The following is a 24,491-nucleotide window of genomic DNA, read 5'->3' as shown; positions in this document are numbered from 1 at the left end:
ATCCATAGACTGTTTACTCTGACAGCTGCTGTCCGTCCGCGGCATAAACCCGCCTACCAAGTAATGGTGCTGTAGACATGCATGGACATATAAAGAAAGGTAGACAGTAGTAACGCAAACCAATGTGATGATTGCACATATGCTATGCCAGCATCCATTTTTGTTTAATCAGAACACAACTGTCAAGTCAATCAGATTATAGTGATTAATTGTAGAGCAGGTCTATAACTTTTAAAGGAAGCCTATCTGAGGAGCACACTGGTAGATGACAAGTTATCTGTGATAGCCACAGCCGGATAATTAAATCATTTTAGTGCTAAAATAATTTTATTCAAGAAATTAACTAACTTAATGTCCAAAGATACTGTACAGTACAATGCTTGTCTAATGTTGCCAGAGTGGTTATGCCAGAATAACAGGAAAAACAAACTGTTAAATGCAATATGACATTGTCATAATAGCTATCTGATTTAGGTTAATTTTGGGTCATTTTACCCATCATGGCAACAATTGCCCCCCCCCCTGAGATTATTGTCAGGAGCCGCCACTGAACGGGCGGCTAGCTGCAAATAGGTTTAATAGGACTGTGAAAACGGCCTGTTTAACAAGTGAGTCAAAGAAAAATTGCTAACTTTTGGTACCACCTTGTAGTGGCCACCGGAAGCTACTGCAATGTTTGTCACTTCCGCTTTGGATGCTGGTAGAAACCGTTGTGGTTGGGGCTTGGTGCAGAGGGATTGATGGGTTATGGTTATTCGCACTAGAAACTCACTTACCTACATTTATTGCCCATCCTCGGTCAATGGCCAGTTTTCCGGCCTGTAGAAAACAAAATATTTCAGATACATTTTTTAACATCAACGTGATCCTTCCAATCCTGACAGTGACTTTCAATTTATGAAAGAAAATGACCTCTCCTAAAATAAACTGCAAAAGGTGCAGGAACAATCATCAATCCAGTCACAACATTGTTGATTGAAGGACAGAAAGAAAAACAATGCAATTTATTTACGAAACACGTCTGGAGGCCATTCATTCAAAGCTGCTTTTCAGTGCAGGGCAAATATGGGGATAAAACATTCCAAAATACTGTATGGGCTTGCCACATCCGCTTCTGTTGTTTTCCCCATTTGTAAATCTGCCCTCTAACCATTTAGATATAAACATAGCCATTAACTTTGCATACAGACAACAAGAGACATAGGTTGCATTCCGAATCGCATACTCTTTTTTCTATTCTACATACTACATCCGACGATAAAAAGAATCGAGTTAGGATGCAGTAGGCATAATATTGGGACATACTTTACTCTCTTATTCCATCATAACATTGCGCCTTGATCTTGCCTCTTGCTTTTATATCCGTCGCATCCCTGTTTGTTTTCATATGGAGGCTTCGTTGATGTGACGTCACTTCACGTGCGCACTGGATTGTGGGTCAGAATCGCCCAAATAGGATGCACTTTTCAACACTAACAATCTTGGCCGCATGAAGTAGGACATCCGGGTACTTCTAACCATCCTAAATCTGGCCACAAGAATCGGGACATCCTAAATCTTTTTTCTACATACCATATAGTAAAGTATGCGATTCGGAACGCAACCATAATATAATGGCTCCTCAATGTCTTTGGGGGTTTGTGTTTAGCAGCCATTAGGGTAAAAGCTATTGGAATCAGGTTTTAAAGTGGAGCCTTGCCCTTCGGTGGTTTGTCCTACAGTCTGTAAACCCTGCTGTGATCAAACCAGAGCTGTTTAATTAAAAGGTTATAGGCTTTCATATAACAGCCAATGTGTTGCTGCGACATTGGTGTCCGGGGGCAGGAAAAAACTAAACCAGGCCAGCATGTACTTTACATCACTGTAGATAGTCAAACATATGGGAATATATATTGGGAAATACAATAATTAGCTTTCTTTCAACGAGTCGGATAGGAAGACCGATATCACACAATCATGTTAGTGTTTTAAAGCTATAGTGCATTTCTTTTTCATATAAATGAATGTGTGTTACATTCAAGCCATTGCAAAAATGAGTTGACACAAAGTAGATTAAGCCTATCAGCTCCACAAAACCCTCTCTGTAGTTCTCAGTATGACAGTGTTTACAAACTAGTGTCGTCCCCCGACACTTGTGCAGGAGCTCATAGAGTGCGCACAAAATGTTTCAGTGGTTGATTCTACTTCTAAAAAAGAACCTGGACGTACAGCAGAAGGTATACAATCTATGCAGGATCACCGAAGGCTATACCTCATGTAGATTCGCCCAAAACAGTGCTGTTGTAATTACTCTGAATTCCTCATGGGGGTGACGGGTGTTACGCACTATAGCTTTAAGGACCAAACTGGGGTTAAAATGTGATTAACCTAGCTCACCGGACAAACTGGTGATAGGGGGGGGGGGAAGCAGCTGGGCAGTCTCTGTTCAAAGAGGAAAACAATGTCCTCCATCAACTCTAATGGCCGTTCGTTCATTAACAACATGTGGGTTGCTTGTTAAATCCAGGGTTGCTGAACACACTTTTGATATTGTGGTAGATGTAGAGTTTGCAGGGTAAGCATGGGTAAGCATTTCTAAAGCTTGGGGTTCACTGTTAAAGGACGAAAACAACTATTAATGGATATGGGGTTTGACGGATGTTGTTGGGACTCGTGATGAGATGATCTGTCTATTTTAAGAGCATCAGCAGGTTCCTCGATATAAGCCTGGGCTAGCATGTACTGGGAGCCTGGGGAGAGCCCCGTTGCTCACTGCCGCTTGATGCTACAATACCACCCCTGTAATTGTCCTGTCTGGAATATTTCTTAATAAACCTGAACATGAAGAAGTCAGCCTTGTCTCAAGTCTTTTCAGCCATGGGGAAATTCGGCCTACGACAAATATCAAATGTTATGCTCTTAAAGACTTCAATCATATCTTCCAAACAACAATGTATGTTATACACACTCCAACATGAAGAAAAATCCTATTCCTACTCTTTACCTCAGTTTTGCTCTTTACATAAAGAGAATTATCTCACAGTTATGTTGAATCTACTCCTGAGGGCATTTATCCAGAATAAAAATCAACGAACAGAGTTTGTTTCTCACACTGATCCTGATGTGCATGGCTACGCATGAGGAAGGGGTTATTTAGGGCCGGCTCATCCTCTTAACACACCACTGACGGCTTATCCGGCACACTTCACAAACAAGGGAAGTTCTTGGGGTATGTAGTGACAGAACCATTCAAAGCACTGTTTTTTTTCAGGGAATCGATTGGCCAAATGTAAGCAGATCAATCGTTAATGGCTTCATTAACGGAATCCCAACGGAGTGTCTTTGCTGTATCCCTTTAGCGTCTTTCAAAGGCGGGTCATAATGTCTATATCGGGTGATTGGTAGGCTCCTCTGTCACATACTCAGTGTGTAGGACGCCTGAGGGGAAGAGGTATGACATGGGTTGATTCTTGTGTGTAAACGCAAATATGGCTCTCTGATGGATGGGTAATAACACAAATTAGTATGTGTGCACACACTCTGGCTACGGCTCTGACACTCCACTCTGTCTCTAAGTGAGAGCAGTGAGAGTATACAAGGCATGTATTTTACTATGACCCTCTAATTGCATCTGCACGACTACATTAACTGTAAGTAACCCAAGAATCTCTTTGCATGAAAAGACCTTTCGGCATGATCCGATGTCATTTGTAATTGTATCAAATATACGCACTGGAAACCATACAATGTGCCCTTTCTTTGTCATTTGCTGTATGCCTACTAATGAATTAGCATCCTGTTTATTTGTAATTCTTTGTTTCTTTTGGCATACACACAACAAGAGATGAAAACAAAGTGAACTGCACAGAGGACAAGATCAATCCATGTATCAAACACATTTCCTGCTTATCAGAGCAGACACTGATAATTTAAGTTAAGACACCAGAATCCCATACAGTTTTCTATGGCAGATAAATTATGCTACTTATCAATCTGATCGCATTTCATGTCTGAAAATACAAATAATATTAGTATTTGACCACGGTGACAGTGGACACAGTGGTGGATCATTTGATAGTGGCACACTAAGGAATATCCTCTGTACTTCTTCAACCTGACAAATCAGGCTAGATAGAAGGACGGTGTGGAAAATATGGTGATATGCTATCAGCTTCAAACACATACACATAAAGAGACAATATAATAAGGCCCCCCAAACACCCACCATTATTGTTCCTCCAGTCTGGGTTCGCAAAGGCTTCAACACTCTCCTCTGCACCAGGAAATTAGGCAGAAACATGAGGGGGGGGATTTCTGTGATTTCTGCCACCACCTTCGACCGCTAAAGTCAAACAGAGAACACAATTAGACACAGCATCTAAAGAGAGTAGGCTCGTTCGACCCCAGTTGTGGCTCGTCTGGAAAGTAGACGAGAGCAGCCGAGTGCAGTCGGCGGAGTGGCGAAAAAGCCTGACTGCAGCCGGACAGCTCCGAGTCGGCTCGACTTGCATGTGCCGTTGGAAGTAGCGTCCTTGTTGTGGATGCAGTTCGTTTTCTAGTATTATTTTGAAGGCCTATAAGAAACCTATTCGTAGTAGAGCTACACATGCTACAACCGATTAGAAGCAGAACAAAAAACAAGGAGGAGTAAACACTTCAAAAGCAAGGGTCATTTTCAAAACAAGAAACAAGATATATCCCCAATCCTTACACATCTTTATCTTTCTTGTTATTTTACAAGAAAACCTACTTTTAAGTGATATAAATCATTTACAAATCCGAATAAAGGAGGTTTAATATGTATCCCTTCACATAACGAATATGATTGGCCTAAAGAAAGTTAAAGTTCTAATAAAAGATCCCTTATTATTACTGTAGAGATGGCTATGATGAACTTTATGATGTGTAGGCCTAACATGTAAAAACAATGGATCGTAATTTAATTTTGAGCGGTGATGTCAAACTTTTGCTTAACCAATTGGGGAAACGCATCAAAGGCACAGGGTTTAAATTCCCAATTAGCGCTCAGCTCCGCCTACCGCACCATCGCATCAACGCGCAAGTTCAAAAAATTGAACTTTTTACGCTCCAACGCGTGACACTTAGCCGCAATAGCCAATCAGCTCAGAGAATGACCCGACGTCATGGACATCGGCACGGTGGGAGGACAGTGTACACAGAGGCTGAGAAACACCGAGGAGGAAATGTATTTGCGGGCGGCTGGTGCTGTATGAAGCCGCTCGGGGTTAGAAGACGTGGGGAAAGCAAATTAATTCAGTGAATATGTGCGGCTGTGCTTTAGCCGATAAACCAAGTTAGCACCGGTCGGATAGCATTAGTTAACTGACCCGGCTGTGTGCGGCTACCACCTCCATATAATGAACCCAAACATAACGGCTAAGTCCGGGGAACTTTCACGACAAGTACAACGAAGCACCGGTGTTTAAGTCTACACCAGCCACGTTCCCCTGTCAGTCCCCCAGCCAGTAGTAGTAGAACACTTTATTGTCCCCGTGGGGCAGTTGGGTTTGCGGCACAGTCACACTTCATGACATGACATCAGACAAATGACACAAACAGATAGTCCATACATCAGACACCGACAGACATAACATGAAGAACATACATTACACACTACAATGGCCAGGTAGGGTAATGTAATGGCTACTTGCCTTTATTTTGTACCGCCGTGCACACAATGCTGCCGTAAATGTGTTTGGTATTGTGCTGCCTTGCTGTTTGTGTTCATTTCCGAGCGGCGTGAATATGCAATGCTGTTTTAAGGCTATTTGTTCCTTTCAGTTGCTGTTTATTTGTCTTTTGGCACATTTGTTGGTCGTGTTGTTTTTGTGCGGACATGATCGCTGTTGTTTCGGGTCGGGTCTGATCGCAGCCATGGTTGATTAGGGGAATAAATATATCGGGAGGGAGACTAGCTGCGTAGGCGCGTTGGGCACGTTGAACCATTTTTTGACACAAAATGATCAAGCGCCAGATCAGGTGCGTTGGGCGCGTTGGCCACCGCACCCAACGTGTTTGGTGTGGGCGCACCTTCATGCAGCCGAGCCGCAGCCAGCCGCAGGTGCAAGTCGGACAAAAAGTCTAACCATAATGCTGTGCGCTCAGCAAGACGAGCGTCATAATTGCGCAGGTCTTAGCAAGACGGCTCCTTCTCAAACGAGGCTATTTCCTGTGCTATGACAAGGGCTGCACAATTAAATCGTAAACATAACTGTAAGCTTGATTTATAATAGGGATGGGTCCGATCCAATATCAGTATCGGGTGCGATATGGCGTGCAATCTATTGTTATTATTTTTTTTTAAATCTATTTTTTTTTTTTAATGATTTTAACTGAGCGAGCGAGCGAGTGCCGACGTTCGGTGGAGGGAGAGAGGACACCACTTTCTTGTTAGACATACAGGTTGCGTTCCGAATCGCATACTTTCTACTATATAGTATGTAGAAAAAAGATTTAGGATGTCCCGATTCTTGTGGCCAGATTTAGGATGGTTAGAAGTACCCGGATGTCCTACTTCATGCGGCCAAGATTGTTAGTGTTGAAAAGTGCATCCTATTTGGGCGATTCTGACCCACAATCCAGTGCGCACGTGAAGTGACGTCACATCGACGAAGCCTCCATATGAAAACAAACGGGGATGCGACGGATATAAAAGCAAAAGGCAAGATCAAGGCGCAATGTTATGATGAAATGAGAGAGTAAAGTATGCCCCAATAGTATGCCTACTGCATCCTAACTAGATTATTTTTATCGTCGGATGTAGTATGTAGAATAGAAAAAAGAAAGAGTATGCGATTCGGAACGCAACCACAGTACATATCGGTGTGTTAGCTACTGAGCTAACCAAAGCTAACCCCAGTCAAGGAAGTGGAGAGGCTTCTGCACTGTGCTACAAATTCTACTGAAATACAGCCAGAGAGAGGAGGACTGTGCAGATAAACACACCACCACATATTCTAGTGGGGCAGAAGTGATCATTGAGAGGGATTATTTTTGTGTGACTCTAATTTAGATTTTCATTAAAATATTGCATAGTCTGCCTTTAAGATACACTTAAGCCTTCCTAGCCTTAAACATAACATCACCACCAACAAAGAAATGTATAATAATTATGATATTGTATCGGACAGTATCTGTAATCCCTAATTTATATATCTAATGCTATCTCATTTTTGAATGAGGACCATTGTCTTGCACATATTATTTCCCTATGAATTAACGTCACGCAAATAACTCCATAGAATCCATAGATGGGTTCTTTATCAAGAAGCTTTAAATACAGTGGTTTATTTGGTGCTAGGTCTGGTTTGGGCTATTTTATATTATTTATTATAATCTGTAATTTTACATTCTATTTTTTTATGTTCAGCAGCATTGAAGTGTTGTAAAATAAGAGCAACATGTTATGTTAAAATAAACTTTTAAGTTGAAGTCAAGCTTTAATGGTATGTGTAACGGTCTTTTAGTGGCAGTACATGTATGTAAATGTAAGACATAATAATGCTGCCAGTGGGCTTTAGGCTTGAATCTCCCATGAAAACAGGACAGCAGCAGATAATGATGCAAATATATAAACTTTAGGACTGGAGGTACCTCTTTGGAGCCCACTGGGATTTGGCTCAGCTTGCAATACAGGGATAGATAGAGTACATATCTCCGTTAAGAGAGACTTACAACCACATCTCAGTTGTTTTTCCATATTCCTGACTGTGTGGAATGGCCACAAACTACAATAATTGTAAATATCAATGAAAAGTTAATTTATTTTTTTGTGATTTCATTCAAAAAGTTTCATACTACACGAAGTAAAATGAATCTAGCATGAGCATACTTTTCAGAAGGTTGACATTTCTGTATTATACATTTTTTTTTATATAATTTTATGTAATAGGCTAGGTTAGGTGGATAACAGCCGTCACCGAGGTGCTTTTTCCCTTTCACCAGTTTATTGGCAGATTTATTAAAGGTGTGAGGTTTGGAGGGGAGTATTTGTGTGGTCTGCAGAAAATAAGGGAAAACAAATCATCATGTCATGACCACATTCATAACCATACATTTCTTAAAAATGTACACTACAACTTAGCATTGCAGTCTGAATAAGGGAAATATGTTATAAATAACAGGAAAATACACTGATATCAGTAGGCCTAATTAACATGGGCTCAGCATACATTAACAGCAGGTGCTAATATTCACTTTACAATACAAATGCTTTTGTGAAATACTACAGAGAAATTGTTTTCGTCTATAATCCACATACAAAGACATCAAATGTGTGTGCATTAAAATGGAACTTTACAACATTAAACGGTTGCTGAAGGCTTCAAATAAACTGAACAAACACCTACTCATCTTCAACGACCCACACATTCTTTAAAGGAAAACTCAGTCCGTTAATGTACCTGCTCCGTTGCCTTCTCTCTAAGGCTAAACCGTAATCATTCAAACTAAACTAAAACAAAAGAAAAGGCCTGACATATTGCACTTTGTGTAATTAATCTAGAATCTAAAAGGTTCACTTTTTGAATGGACTTTTCCATGATATTATTATTTGTTTACATGCACCTGTAAACTGTAGCCTCCCAAAAAATCCACTCTGAAAGAAAAAAATTAAACAAAACAAAATCAGGGTCCCAATCAATTCCCGGGGCCAATAAATGAAAAATGCAAAAGATCCTATCGACTCAAGAGGTGCTATCTTCTGAATATGCTTCGGCGTGATTGATTTGAATGAGGACTAATTCCCCCATGGGATAATCCACTGCATTCTGATGAGAACTCACCGCTCTGTTATATCACCTCCTAAATTTATAATAGGAAAGGAAATCGCCAAACAGAAAGGAAGTGAAAAATCCCAGGAAACAAACTGCTTGGTTTGAACCACATTAATGCTAATAATATTAAATGTGAAAGTGACATTTTATTTTTAATGACAAACCAATTAAAAATCAAGATGGATACTCCCAGACTCCTTAGTACTAGCGAGCGATGCATGTAATACGCAGGGTGAAAAGAACTGTCATAAATGAGAGATGCAGTTTTGAGGTTAAAACTAAAACTATACCTTTAATCTGTGGAGGTAGCGTTTGGTGTGAACCACCAGCAGATCCTCTTCAGTAGCTTCCCGGGCTTCCACAATGTTGCCATCAGTGACGAGTTGCTCCTCTGAGACAGAAAGGCATTGTGTGATTAGAAGCACATGTCAAATGGGCTTTAGACTGAATGGAAATGATGAATTCAAGGTGCTGATGTCATGTGACGTGAAACACAGGGAAATAAACCTACATGAGTTTTATTTTTTACAACACAATTGTTCTATGTTAATGTCACTACACTTCCAAGCATGAAAAGCATTAACCTGTCCAAGACATCAGCATGTATTTGAACAGTTATTAGCGACCAAACCACACAGTAATTCCTATGCACCAACACAATAGGATATGTGCACTGTGTACATATCTGTCAGCCAGTCTACAGTATGTCAATAAGTAACAAAAAATTACACAACAGAAATAAAAAAGAAGTTCTATTGAATAAAGTATAATACAGTATTCAGATTCAGACAAGTTATTTATCCCCACTGTTTTCATGGTGTAGCGTCCAAAAATCCCTTTTTATTTCTCACACTGGCATTGCTGTATAATCGCAGAGAGGCTATGAGACTAAATACAGGCTGTATTTAGTCTCATAGCCTCTCTGCGAAGACGTTCTGAGCCTAAACCAAACTCTCTTTAGGGGCGCACTCACACAAGACCATCTGTACCGGCCCAAGTACGTTTGCCCCCCAAAGGCTAGGACGTTTGACCAGTGTGAGTGCGCCATCCGTACTCCAGCACGATACACTTCTTCAGCCGCAGCACACTTGGGAGAGATGTACTCAGGCCGAACAACAGATGCTAAAGAGCCGACACTCGCACAAGCACGGCTTGGTAATTGTCTAGAAGAATGTTAAGGCTGGAGGAATATTTGCTACACATTTGCCCTGATGAAAATATTCAAAAGACAATTCATGTGTAGGCTACAAGTACGCTCCAAATCCCAAATGGGCATATACACGTGGTGTCGTAGGGCAAGAAACATTTGTGCCTTGGCCCAGATCTTTAGGAGCAGTGTGAGTGCAGGCCAGCGGGGGAGTGGGGAGAGGGGCAATCTTGCTTGGGCATGGTAACGGTGCAACTTTGCCTAGTGTGAGTGCGCCCTGAGACCCTGTCTTTCATCTGCATCGGTCTGCTCTGACCGCAGCAGATGCAACTACAACAGGCACCGCCCCCTAGCTTCATTGCTACACTGCATGGACCTATTAGCTATACTGTCAAGTAAAAAGAGCGGACTGCAGTGCGCGCGGGGTAGATTTGAGCAGGCAGGGGAGGGCGGAGAAAGGACGGGCCTGAGCGTGTAGCAGCATGACCATACAAGGAAATCTGTGTTATACACGTAATGCAATGCAGGAAATTTGAAGTCTGTACTTGAAGACAGGCACCCTAGTGTTGAGAGGTGTACGCAGCCACCCCAGACAGTATGCAGGGAATACATCTTAATGCATGTACCTACATCATTATTTGACATTTTGGTATCATTTAACATGACTATAAAACATTATAACAACATTTATAGGTCAGAAAAGAGGCAAAAGAATAATAGGTGCTCTTTAAGGACATGGGTCAGAAGGAATATACTATTTGAGGCTAATGTAGCATTTTCCTCAATTAGTGTAAGTGGAGCTCTAGCACAATCCAAAAATGTGCATTAGCGCAGGCAAATCACTGACTCTACATCCAACCTATAGTCCAGGCTTGGTGATAGACCAATAGAGAATGACCTATCCTCCATCAACATTCAGTTGAATAAGACCAAACTCTGTCACAACACTACAGCAACACTTATTTGAGAGTTTTTTGTTGTTAATTAAAGCTGCAGTTGAGAGTTTTTTTACTGTAATATTTGGCAAAACTGTCATAATAGCCATTCAGCTATATGTAGGTGAAGTGGTCTGAAAATATTTTTTTATCACTTTGCTCCCCCCTGCCTCTGTGTGCTGCCCCCCAAAATTGCCACCGCTCATGTTAATTTTGACCAATCAGAGCGAGGTCAGATTCTCCGTTCTTATTGGCTGTGGGACCTTGGCAACGACGTTGATGCGTCAGTTGCGTGAGCGTTCACGACCCTAGCAGTCTGACACTAGCCTACTGTTTGGTACAAGGCTACTACGGCGGACAGCGAGTAGCAATGTCTTCACAAACGAACCCTCAATTTACCATTCCCAGGATACTAACAACTAACACCGCTAAGACAGCAAAAAAACGAGGAAAGACGAATGTTGAAAAGTTAACTGCTGAAAGGGAGACGGAGAGAGCTTGAAAAAAAGTACACCGGCCATGTCTTCTTGCCCTATCACATCAAGACCTCTCCGACCGCGACCTCGTCCCCTTCCTCTGCCTGCCGCTGGCCCCATATAGCCCTCGTCCTGTGATCAGTATTGCCAACTCAAAGCGATTTTGTCGCCATATTTAGTGACTTTTCAGCCCCCCTGGCGACTTTTTTTTCTTCAAAACAGCGACAAATCTAGCTTTTTTTTCTGGTGTTATTGGTGACTTTTTTCGCCAAAGCAAGTATCATCTCTTCTCAACGAGCAGCGGGAGCACTGACACGCAGCCCGCTCCTCGTGCAGCAGCCCCGAGCTGAGATGTGTATCTCCTGCTCTGACCGCAGCTGGGAGGGGCAGCTGCGCGAGGACCGGGCCGTCTGTCAGTGCTCTGTGACGGGGGACGGGCCAGGAGGCTCCCGCTGCTCGTTGAGAAGCGTTAAAAGTAGTGGTGGGCCGTTATCGGCGTTAACGTGCTGCGTTAACGCCAGACTCTTATCGGCGATAAAAAAAATATCGCCGTTAATCTCTTATTCCACCTCCTGTTCGGCTCAGGGGAGATAATAATAGCCGGGGGCCGTTGTTGACACTTGAGGAGCCTTTATTCTCTCACACACCCGCCGCTCTCTCTCTCCATCACTTGCCCACGACACAATCGGGTATTGGAACGCAGGGTGGGTGTGTGTGGCCACCGGTCGCCACGTGACAATAAGTTTCCAAGTTTTAAACACTTCTATCTCTTCAACGTCACCGTACCCGAATCCTAAATATCCCCTTAGCAGACGCTATATTTCATCGGGGGGAAAACTTTGTTTTGCGCCACAGTTCGGCCGTAATGCTGCTGCACACACACACACACAGACACAGACACAGGCGCACACACACACGCTGCATGTCAGAGAGGGGCGCTACCAAAAAGACGAGAGGAGCGGTTGGAGCAGTTGGAGCGTTTAGAGACACATGCGTGCACATTTATTTGCATAAAATCGCAATCGCAGTCATTTGTGCAGTTATGTAAAATGTTTCACTAAGGAAAATTACAGAAAAAGTAACGCACAGTGACTTTGATGAGTAACTTTAATCTGATGATTACTGGTTTGGAGATAGTAACGCGTTAGATTACTCGTTACTGAAAAAAGAGGTCCGATGCCGGTAACGCGTTACTAAGTAACATCTTGTTGAACATTATTTATTTTCATCACCAATTATCATAGTAGAACAGCTTCCTCAAGCAGATGAGCCCCTGGTCTGATGCTCCACCTGGCTTGAGAAACACGTTCTCAAAGACTTATTTTGAGTCATTATTTAGGAGCACACACATATTATGAATGAATTCAAATGAGACATTTTAATCTAGATTAATCTAGATTAATTCCAAAATTAATCTAGATTAATCTAGATTAAAAAAATTAATCTATGCCCACCTCTAGTTAAAAGTGATATTTGCTTCGGCGAAAAAGTCACCAATTACACTAGAAAAAAAGCTAGATTTGTCGCTTGTCGCTGTTTTGAAAAAAAAGTCGCCAGGGGGGCTGAAAAGTAGCTAAATATAGCGACAAAATCGCTAAATTGGCAACACTGCCCGAGCAGCCCCTCCCAGCTGCGGTCAGAGCAGGAGCATATAGTAGGAGAAACACACACACCTCTCCGCTCTGTTACAATTAGTTTGCTATCTTGCCTGGCTGTTACAGCTACTTTTGTTAGGCCTACCAGCACACTTACAATGATTTTAAGCTAACATACATGGTATGTCTGTGATTAAAATGTATGCTCAATATGTACGTATGTAGTTATCATTACTAATGTTTAATCACCTCGGAATCGGACATGGTGTCTGTCAGTAACTGAATTCACATGAACGTGCGTAGCTGTCGTTCAGAGGGAGGAGCTACAGCAGGTAGAGCGTTGGGAAAACAGCCGTTGGGATCCCAACGGCTCAAATTATCAACTGCAGCTTTAAAGAGGACCTATGATACTTTTTGACTTTTATGACATATAAACATTGTTATAATGATTTATAGTCATGTTTAACCATACTAGCGTATCAAATAATGACGTACATGCATTTAGACGTATTCCCTGCTGACCGTCTGGGGTGGCTGTGCAGAGCACTAAATACTAGGGCAGCCGGTCGAGAAATCACGTGTTCAAATCGGTTCAGAATTTCCGGATATTCTTGTCGTCACGAAAGCGGATGTTTCCATGTATGGTAATGCTGCTCAGGCAAGCTCTGGCCATGCCCCCACCTTCCTGCTCTCAAATCTCTGCTGCACTGCTGAAAGTGTTCCGGAAGGAAGGTAACCAATCACAACGGAGTGGGGTTTGCAGGAGGGGGGGAGGGGTGGAGAAGCACAAAGCCGAGTGTGGAGCAGACTGCTGTGCTCGCTCAGATGAGGGGAAGAGTTTCCCCAAAATCTACATGGTTTTTTGTGATGTGATTTGTGTCAGGTTGCTCTATAGCAGTATTTAACAAGAAATTAAGACCAGAAAAGTAGTATAATAGGAGATCTTTAAAGGTGAAGTAAGCGATTTATTTATGTTAATATAAGTGTTAAATCGCTCTTTATTCATACAGTGATCACTTATATAGTGTGCACGTTTCATAAAGCCAATCTCAGTCACTCGCTCTGCATGTAATCGGCAAATAAACTTTTCGGGGAACCCACTACTGATATCCAATCAGAAGAGAGAATGCTACAAACCGGCACCCGTCTCACTGCTGGTGAACGTGCAGGGCGACAGATGGGTTAATGTGTATGTGCCTACAATGGCGGAGCAGGTGAAAATCCTTCCCGATGTCTGTTTTGATGGATTTTATCATGTTTATGGATCTGAGATGATGCTAGATAACTTGCTGCTTGAAGGCCGCAGTGCATTAAAGTGGTGACGTGGGGTCGAGGGAGGGGACTGCTAACTGCAGTCACTGACAGAAAGTTAGCTAAACTGACCATTCCGCTTAATGAACCTTTAAGATACAACATAACCATTTGGATGAATGTGATGAACATGACTGACAGTCTTTATCATGCTATATAAAAGTACTAGAGTCAAAATTGTAACATATTTGCATTGAGATCATGGTGCAATAGGCATCAGGCGTAATCCAGCATAATCCATTATTACTTATTACTTACTGATTCAACTTTCTGCCTAGCTTTAGCTGTTCTATTGTGAGACTATTTATGAACACAAAATGTTGACAATCCACTGTTTAAAAAAACAGGTCAGCCTCTCACTTTGAAAGTAAATAGTAACCGACTGGTTTAAATCTATTACACAAGATTTGCTAGTTAAATTTTGCAATATCATCCCCTGACTTTTCCTCCAATAATTGCAAGGGTAAACTTAAAGAACCATAAGCTCTTTGTCCGCTACACTCTTTAACTTCTCAAACTTTTGTGAATTCATTAATATTCTGTGTGTGCGCTAGGTACTTTCCTCTGCAAAGACAGTCCACGGTGAAAATCTGACAACAACTTTGTGTGAAGTAATGCCAGTTTGCCAGCCACTTGTTTTTCCCCTTGGCCTTATAAACCTGCGCTGGGGCCCTCATCATCTCCTGTATACCAGCACACACACACACACACACACACACACACACACACACACACACACACACACACACACACACACACACACACACACACACACACACACACACACACACACACACACACACACACACACACACACACACACACACACACACACACACACACACACACACACACACACACACACACACACACACACACACACACACACACACAGGGAATTATCTCTAATTACCAGTGCTCTATTGCTCTTCCATTCCCCTCTCCAGCTTACTACATGCCACCTATCTGCTCCCTATTCTTTGTACTATGGCTCTCTGATCCACTCTCGGGTGATTCCCATATACATTGCTTCGGGGAGATGTCCTTGTATAACTGCCACACTGTTTGCCATTTTACCTTTCAAGAAGTGTATGACTTTCCCCCACTTCCCTGCATCAAATGGATGGAGCTTTTCCAGACCCATGAAGGTAATGTTGTAGTCTGGGTGGTACACGATGGGCAGACATTTTGGAGGGATGCTGATGTACAGTGCAGTGCTGTGAGAGCTGAGAAAGAAAGAAGAAAGTAAAAAAAAAAGTGTCAACACAACACTGTTGGTGAATCACATTTAGGGCTGCAACTAACGATTATTTTGATAATCGATTAATCTGTCGATTATTTTCTTGATCGATTAGTGTTTGTCCGTAAAATGTCAGAAAATGGTGAAAAATGTATACATTTTCTAAAGCCCATGTTGACGTCTTCAAATGTATTGTTATGTCCAAAACACTAAGATATTTCAGTTTACTGTCATAATAGGATTAAAGAAACCAGAAAATATTCACATTTGAGAAGCTGAAATCAGAGAATTTGGAGTTTTTTATAAAAAAAATACTCGAAACGATTAATCGATTATCAAAATAGTTGGCGATTATTTTAGTAATCGATTAATAATCGATTTGTCGATTAATCGTTGCAGCTCTAATCACATTTATGTCAAGTGATTTCCCCAGTGGCTTAAAAAGGCACCGTTTATACCGTCACTCTGTTTGTTTGTTTGAGCCACTCACCTCTTTTTATCGTCATTATCTTCTTCGAGAGACATGTTGTTTTTCAGGCATTGCTCCTTTCATCTGGTTAAGAAAAAGACAATATTACCAGCTGACAATGACGTTTGTTAACTTGTCACCGCTGTAACTATTCGTGTGGACAGGATGTCATTTTAATTCCCCTGAGAAATTACAAATAAATAATTTATATAACAATGTTTTATTCTGTCTTAGCCTATTTAATAGGGGTGGGAAAAATAATCGATTTTCCGATTAATCGCGATTCTCGAACGATTCCGAATCGATTCTCATAAAAGTTAATAATCGATTTATTAAAAAAATATAACTAGTATTTAATATTAGTATTTCCTGCGCCACTGCGCATGCACACCACACAAGTGGCGACAAAAGGGCAGAGAGCAGCAAACCCATATGACCTGCACTGGCTTTGTGTGTTACGGTGTGGCAGACAGGCAAGCAGGACCCAAATGCAGAGAGTTACAAGTGAGGGTAATTTATTGTCCAAAAAAAACACAAAAACTCCAAACACAAAAACTCCAGAAATGCAAAAAGGCACATAGGCAAGGCACATGGAGCACATGGAACACATGGAGCACATGGAGCACATGGAACACATGGAACATACAGGGACAGACTCGCCAACAGGTACAGGACAAGGACAGGGAACTTCTGCTTCTTTTCGGTTATTGGCGGGTTGCAACCATAACTTTTTTGGTGCATACCGCCACCAACTGTACCGGAGTGTAACAACCGCATTTATGTCATATAAAATAAATAATCAGATAACTAGATACTTGTATAGGGGGAAACAATAAAAAAAAAATAAAAATAAAAAGGGGGGGGGGGGGGGGGTTAGGCTATACAAATACTAAATTCTTTTAACTAATCCTGTGTCCTAAATATTCGATCACTGCTTTCTGTGCAAGTGTTACACCCTCCCCTGCTGTTCCCAGTATGCCACCCAGACTCCACACTCTTCCTGCCTTCTGCACCCTACCAGCCAACCTCCTTCTCTCCCTCAAGTACCTCTCACTCTCCATCAACACATGCTTCACATTTTCTATTTTACCACATTCACATCGATCCGTACCACTTTTCCCAATTAAATATAGAGTTTTATTTAGTCCTGTATGCCCTATTCTCATTCTCGTGAGTATTGTTTCCTCCCTTCTATTTTTCCTTATAACACCATGTGCATTCACATTTTTTTGTATATTATAATAACTTCTTCCAGTGATTTCACTATCCCACATGTCCTGCCACTTTTTAGTTACTTCTTTTTTTAATATTGCTTTAACTTCTGCTTTCCCAAAAGGCATATCTATAATATTATCCAGTTTAGTTGCTGTTTTGGCATTTTTATCTGCTCCCTCATTCCCTTTGATTCCTACATGGGCAGGAACCCAGCAAAATGTAACATAAATTCCTGTTCTGTGTAATCTATATAAGCTTTGTTGAATTTCTAAAAGGTCTTGTCTGCTAGAGTTCCAACTCTGAACACTTTGAAGGGCTGCCAATGAATCTACGCATAAAACTACTCTATCTGGTCGAACTTCCTCCACCCACTGTAAGCCAATAATGATTGCCATCATTTCTGCTGAATAAACTGACATTTGATCTGGAAATCTTTTGCCAATATTGATGTGCATTGATGGAATATATACAAGGACAGGGAACAAGGAAACACTGGGAGTTATATACACACACAAGACTGGGTAGACAACGAGGGACAGGTGAAACACATTAGGGAAGGGAGCTGTAATCAAACAGGAGGGAAACCTGACAGGACACAGGGAGGAACAAGACAGACATACCAAAATAAAACAGGAAACACCAAAACAGACCATGACATTGTGTCTGTTTACGTTTTTGTATGAGAGCTGAATTCCAAGCCATACTTTTTGCACAAAGTGTTGAAATGACATAGAAAATAATAGAATAGAAATCCTATAGAAACATGATTCACAAGAGTAGAAAGAAAATTAAACTGAATCGGTTTAGTTTTTACATACTTCCATATTGTGTTGAAAGCTGCATTGATTATTGCACTGGTCATAGAAAGTCATATTTGTGACAAGAAAAGCTTTTTCTCTCATACAATATTAGAGAAGGTAATTCATCTGTTGATTGTATTTAATGATCATCACAAAAGTAGGAAGTAATTAGCAAACTCTGAGTAGCAAACTCAGATGTGTATATAAATATATTTTTGAAAATCACACATAGTAAAAAAAATTGCATCGAGATGCATTGAGAATCGATTTTGAATCGAATCGTTGACCTCGGAATCGGAATCGAATCGTGAGGTGCCAAGAGATTCCCACCCCTACTATTTAATCAAATTAAATCATCATGAATACCATATGATGGTTCAAAGGGTCTGACAAAAAACACATGCCAACACACCGAATATGTAGGCTAGGATGGTGAGATTACACAGAGAGGGATCCATAGCATTGTCTGTCGGATGCATTGCTTCATGATGATGAATGGCAATCAATGAATAGTGACTGCATGCCTAGGTTATAGTTCACCGTCTGTGCGTTTGTGACTGAAGATCCAACATGCAATCGTTGTTATATAATCTTGGTGTGTCAGCAGCACCCACAAAACGCATGGTATCACACACATGTCAACAAAAAATGTAAAAATAGTAGGCTATGCCGAATATATGATTATGATAAACTGACACAAACATTTGCAGTAGCTTAACTCTCAGAAGATAAGTAAATTAGATTAAAAGTACGATTTTGAAATTGCTTAAATTGATCAATTTAATAGATCAAAATTACGTTTGTAAGTCCTAATAAACAACTAAAATCAGGAGATTTCAGGTCTCGCGCATGCGCATTCATGTGTTTTCATTTCCAGAGACGCAACAGTACAGGGAATTGTGAGAGCGTGTAAGCTACACTGTACACAGAGCTACATTGTGTGTGCAGACTTAAACATTATTTAACCCAGCTCGTTTAAACGTTTAAGAAAAAGAAATGTCGAGGCAGCTGCTGTCTGACACAATTTGGGACTGTTTCAGAGGGCAGTAGCTAGCGACAGTCGATGTCACTCACCTGCTACTTTATGGGGAGTATAGGGAATATCGCTGACACGCTGCTGGAGATAAATAGTCACTGGAGACTGTAGACTGTCAGTGTATGTCCTTCCCGACAGGATTTGGATCGAGGTGTTTGTCAGTAGCAAGCTTATAGAGAAGAAAACGTCTTATGTTGGTAATGCTTCTTTGACAGTATCCTTATTTCCTCCAGCGCCACAGCTACGCAGAATACGTAGAGAACAGGCGCGAGTACAGTACAGTCTATGGGCGCGAGCTCTGTCAGTTACGTTTTCAGCGCACTCGGAGATTTAAAGCGGAAGCAGCACATAGGCCTACTCCAAGCATAAGCTTTCACTTTCCTCGACTAAAGTTCACTTACCGTGTAGGTTAGGCTAAACGAGACAAAATACTTCATGTGTTAATGCAAATTAAAGTGTGGAGCACGAATTACACTGCTGAATTACACTTCTTTCTTTTTTTCTATAGCAGTGGGTTGGGTTGATGGAAGCACTCAAAGTGGCACATATCCCTTGTTGAATGCACATTGATGAAATTAAATTTGAATTGATTAATCAGTAAAATGTAGGCCCTACTTGTATGTCAAGGTATCTGTATCACTTTCATCTGGGGTATCAAAAAAAGGGATTATAGGATCTGGATAATTCTGATCCCGATTAAATTTTTATTCCCCATAAGAGCTTCTGTGAATGCTGTATGTCTCTCTGCTGTAGAAGAGCTAAGTGAGTTTACACAGACAGCACAGTCGGCACCACTACACCGACAGGCACACTGTTACCTGTAATTCCTGTGGAATGGTTGCCTTTTTAATCCTCCTGTCTATTGGCATGCAGCTGAAGTGTGACATGTCTATAAATAGCACAGTTCATCAATGGAATGGAAATATACTGTAGATGTTTTGCGTCTGAAGTGAGGAGAGTCAGCGTGGTGTGTCAGCTGGAATGGAAATCTGAGAGAACTGAAATAAGAAGAAAAAAAATCCCTTATATTGGGGTTTGTAGTCCTCCACAGTGACCTGACTGTAGCCTGTGGTTTATTTTTAGCTCATGTCTATTTCCTACTGTGTCTGAAGTATACTGCAGTTTATTGCTCTGATCGCTATTTTCTTTTAAACATTTATTTTCTGAGAACGTTCTTCCAAAACCACCTTGCCTGAAGGAAGGACATGGAGACATACCTGTGAGTTATAAACAATGTATCATTGCTAACTTGAGTTTCATGATAGATTTTTTTACTTTTGTAAAGTTGATTGCCACTTTGAAGTCCACATCTGACATGAATTAGATGGTTCTGCTCAGTGCTCAACAATACTGAGCATCTGTTACCAAATACAAATACAAGATTGATCCTACGGCTGAAGCAGAGATATTGATTATTTGGAAAAATTACCATCAGGGAAACCTTAGTAATACCACGATAGCCTCATTTCATAAATCCCCATTCAATGCACAGTATTTAATGCGATGAGGTTGTGATGACTCCCTGTGGATCAAACAGTCACTCCTGGCTGCCTCCTTTCACTTCTTCAGAAACCTGTTCAGAGCCAAACACATCTTTCCATTTGCAACGCTAAAGCCAGAAGGGGAAAACATCACATGCAGGGAATCAATGTTCTATTTCGTTCCTACTGACCGCCAGAGGCGGTGCTTGTAGCACTGGATATTCCATCGCGCGCATGCGCAGGTCGAGATCTTTATACCAACAAAGTCACCTGTGACACCTGGGTGACCCCGGAATGTCTATATATTCCGGAAGTCACCAGAGGATCTGTTCCTTCTATTTTCTCGCGGATTAGCAGGACACACACAGAGCGTGTGTGAGAGATATACCGAATAGCTTTGTCGCAAGTAGCTTGCACCTACGGGTTGGTGCTTCGATCTAACGTCGACCACCAAAGGCTGCGACTGGCAATTGTTTCTACTACGGCTGCGGCCGGAGGCAGGGGTGAGTAAGTGTAAGGCTACGCGTGGCCGCCGGCTACCGCGGTAGCTGTCACCTTCCACCTTGCATTATTGAGCTCGTAACAGTCGGCGTCAGTCGCCGTGTTATTATTTCGGTCGCGCCGTTGCTTGTGTGCTAAGTCACTAAGGCCGGTGCTGATTGTATGCTCGCTATTGTTTTCTAAAGAGAGTGCCAGTGAGCGGCTGGGCTAACGCCGCCACGGTAAGTTCTAATTTTTTTTTGCTAGCTTTGCTGCACTGTTGCTTGGGTGCTGTGTCGCCTAGGCCAGTTGCTACTTGATTAGTTGCCAGTGAGCGGCTGGGCTTAACGCCGCCACGGTAAGTTCTAAATTCTTTTTGCTAAGCTTTGCTGCACTGCTGCTTGGGTGCTGTGTCGCCTAGGCCAGTTGCTACTTGATTAGTTGCCAGTGAGCGGCTGGGATAGCGCCGCCACGGTAAGTTCTAATTTATTCTGCTAGCTTTGCTGCACTGCTGCTTGGGTGCTGTGTCGCCTAGGCCAGTTGCTACTTGATTAGTTGCCAGTGAGCGGCTGGGATAGCGCCTCCACGGTAAGTTCTAATTTATTCTGCTAGCTTTGCTGCACTGCTGCGTGGGTGCTGTGTCGCCTAGGCCAGTTGCTACTTGATTAGTTGCCAGTGAGCGGCTGGGATAGCGCCTCCACGGTAAGTTCTAATTTATTCTGCTAGCTGTTGTATTTGCTAGCTTTGCTGCACTGCTGCTTGGGTGCTGTGTCGCCTAGGCCAGTTGCGTACTTCAGTTATCGTTTTGCAGGGGCGTCGTGCTCGGGTGCTCTCGCCTAGGGCGCGATTGCCTAAGCCTGCGTTAATTTGCCTCCAGTAGGCCTAGAGCCCGGCTGCATAGCCTACTAACTAATTTGCTATTTCTAATTAGTTACTGAGATAGGGTAATTAAATTTGCCATTATGTCAAGCGCCCATAATTGTGTCATCTGCTTGGCCTCCCTGCAAGCGGAGGATGGCCATGACCAGTGCTCTGCATGTCTGGGGGTTGAGCACCTGAGGGAAGCACTGTCGGATGATCCATGCATGAATTGTAGTTGCATGCCTCATGCACTAAGGCTGGCTAGGCTGGCTGAGGTGGAGGGACTAGGGTTGCCCCCGTCGGGTGCGGGTCCTAGTGGCGCCAAGCGGCGCTCCTCTGCAGCTGGGGGACCCCCCGGGAAGTCCCGTAGGGTAGACGATTTGACAACCCAGGTGAGCACGCTATCGGGGGACGTGGCTCAAATCAAAGCCCTCTTGGAGAACCTCCGACGGGCACAGGGGGTACCAGCCGCTGCGTGTGTTCCCGCGGCTGCGCAACTGTCCTATTCAGAGGATGATATGCTGTCTACAGCTGCATCCTGTAGTCTCTTTACAGAGGAGGGAGGACAGATCGACGAGGCGTCCCTGGCTTCTCAGGCTTTCTCCCAGGAGTCGGCGGACAGCTCGGCTAGAGGGCCAGTGCCCGGCCGCTGCACAGTTAGGCCAGCCTTGCGTATGGCGCTGGCAAAGCTGGGAGTAGACGAGGCTCCGGTTTCATCTGCACCGGTAAGTGCATTTTTTCCACAGGCTGTTCAACCCTCTGTTTTCATGGTGCCCCCCTCTGAGCCGTACATTGCGGAGCTGCATAGGTGCTGGCCGGAGGCCAAGGCTTGGTCCCATCACTCTGGCGATAGCAGAGAGCTGGCGGCTATGAGAGACGCTGGGGCTTACGGCTTGGACCGGTTAGCGCCAATTGAGCCAGCGATAGCATCCTTGGTTGTCTCCCCAGATGAGGCGCTGAGGGCCGATGCGCGCTGCCCTCGGCCCCAGTGCCGAATTACGGACGAGCTGCTTACCAGAAGCTACGGCATTGCTGCCCGTATGGGCCGTCTCGGGAATTCGCTTTCGCATACTGTTCTGGCTTTGTCCCAGACCATTCAGGGGTCAGAGGTTGATCCCTCAGCTCAGACCCTAAGTGAGATTTCTCTTCAGACGTTTGCTTTTATGACTAGGGAGCTGGGCAGATTAATGTCAACAATTACGTTGGCGCGCCGCCAGGTTTGGCTGGCGCAGTCCCCCCTGTCGGAGGTGTGTCGTCGGACCCTCCGGTCTCTTCCGGTTGTGCCAGGCCAGACGTTTGGGCCAGCTGCACTTCAGGCCCTGGAGCGGAGTGTGCAGGCTGGCCAGGCCAGCCAGCAATTTGCGAGTTTGCGGCGGCCACCGCCACCTTATTACAGACCAAGGGCCCCTGTGGTACCCTGTGCCAATCGCCCTCGACCACGTCCAGCTGGACGAGCAAGGGGCCAGCGTTTCTCCGAGCAGGTTGGCAGGCGCCACGGGAGGCCGCCCCCCCCCCCAAGGCCCCTAGGGGCAGGGGGGGTAGGTACTGAAGATCAAGGGCCGGCCGTCGGACGTTTTTCTCAGCAGCACCTGGACTACTGGGAAGAACAGACCACAGACCCGTGGATGGTGTCCACGCTGTCCAACGGGTACACACTACAATTCCGACGCCGGCCCCCAACTTTCAGCGGGATCAGACTTACTGTGGTCAAAGATCCCGGCAGATCCCTGGTCCTGACCCAGGAAGTGGCCACCCTCCTGGGGAAGGGTGCCATTGAGGTAGTAGAGCCACAGGAACAGCTCAAGGGGTTCTACTCAACCTACTTTCTGGTACCGAAGAAGGATGGCGGGTTTCGCCCCATTCTGGACTTGAGACGGCTGAATCGGTACCTCAAGGTCTTTTCCTTCCACATGCTGCGTGTTGCAGATGTCCTCCGGGCTATCGCTCCGGGGGACTGGTTCGTGTCGATAGACCTGAAAGACGCCTACTTTCATGTCCCTATTTCACAGCGTCACAGGCGGTTCCTCCGCTTCGCATTTCTGGGCAAGGTGTACCAATTCAAGGTCCTTCCATTCGGGCTGTCTCTGGCCCCACGTATATTTACAAGGTGTGTGGCAGCAGCCCTGTCCCCATTACAGGCCGGCGGTATGGCGATATTGCCGTACCTAGACGACTGGCTAATCATTTCCCCAACTCGGGAGCAGGCAGTCAGGGACACAGCCAGGCTCCTCAGCCATGTGGATCGGCTTGGCCTCACGGTCAACTTTTCCAAGAGCAACCTTACACCATGTCGGGTGGTGAGTTATCTGGGGCTGGTGCTCGACTCGGTGGACATGCGAGCCTGCCTCTCTCCAAAGCGCGTCGCTACCATTCTGCAGCTACTACAGCGCTTCAGGCGGGGGAGGTTGCTGGCATACGGCCTCTTCCTGCGACTGATTGGTATGCTGGCCGCGGCATCCGGCGTGGTCCCGCTAGGCCTTCTCAGGTTGCGGCCTCTGCAGATCTGGGCCAATGGTCTCCACTTGGACCCCAAGTGGCAGAAACACAAGATGGTCAGGGTGTCTGGGCAGTGCCTTTTGGCCCTCCGACCCTGGAGAGAGAGGGCGTACCTGATTGCGGGGGCGCCCTTAGGGAGGCTGGCTTCCTGGCGGGAGGTCGTAGAGACAGACGC

At 43.8% G+C, this 24,491-nt stretch overlaps 1 protein-coding gene across 1 annotated transcript in view; it reads right to left on the bottom strand.

Moving 5' to 3' along the window:
• hdac11 (histone deacetylase 11) overlaps positions 1–15,397 on the bottom strand; it is a gene marked incomplete at its 3' end in the record, with an annotated part of 32,909 nt that extends 17,512 nt beyond the window's left edge. Inside the window, exons 1-4 of the mRNA XM_080026194.1 lie at positions 15,316–15,397; positions 9,065–9,165; positions 4,205–4,321; positions 777–819 (exon numbers count right to left, since the gene is read on the bottom strand). Of these exons, the coding sequence (XP_079882320.1) occupies positions 777–819; positions 4,205–4,321; positions 9,065–9,165; positions 15,316–15,382 (328 nt within the window). The 5' untranslated portion in view covers positions 15,383–15,397. The remainder of the gene's footprint in view (positions 1–776; positions 820–4,204; positions 4,322–9,064; positions 9,166–15,315) is intronic.
• Positions 15,398–24,491: the final 9,094 nt, after the last annotated feature.

Source organism: Ammodytes marinus (genome assembly GCF_949987685.1).
Source record: "Ammodytes marinus genome assembly, chromosome: 4".
Lineage (NCBI taxonomy): Eukaryota > Metazoa > Chordata > Actinopteri > Uranoscopiformes > Ammodytidae > Ammodytes > Ammodytes marinus.
The sequence above is the reverse complement of the archived record's forward strand: the minus strand, read 5'-3'. Positions and strand labels throughout refer to the sequence as shown.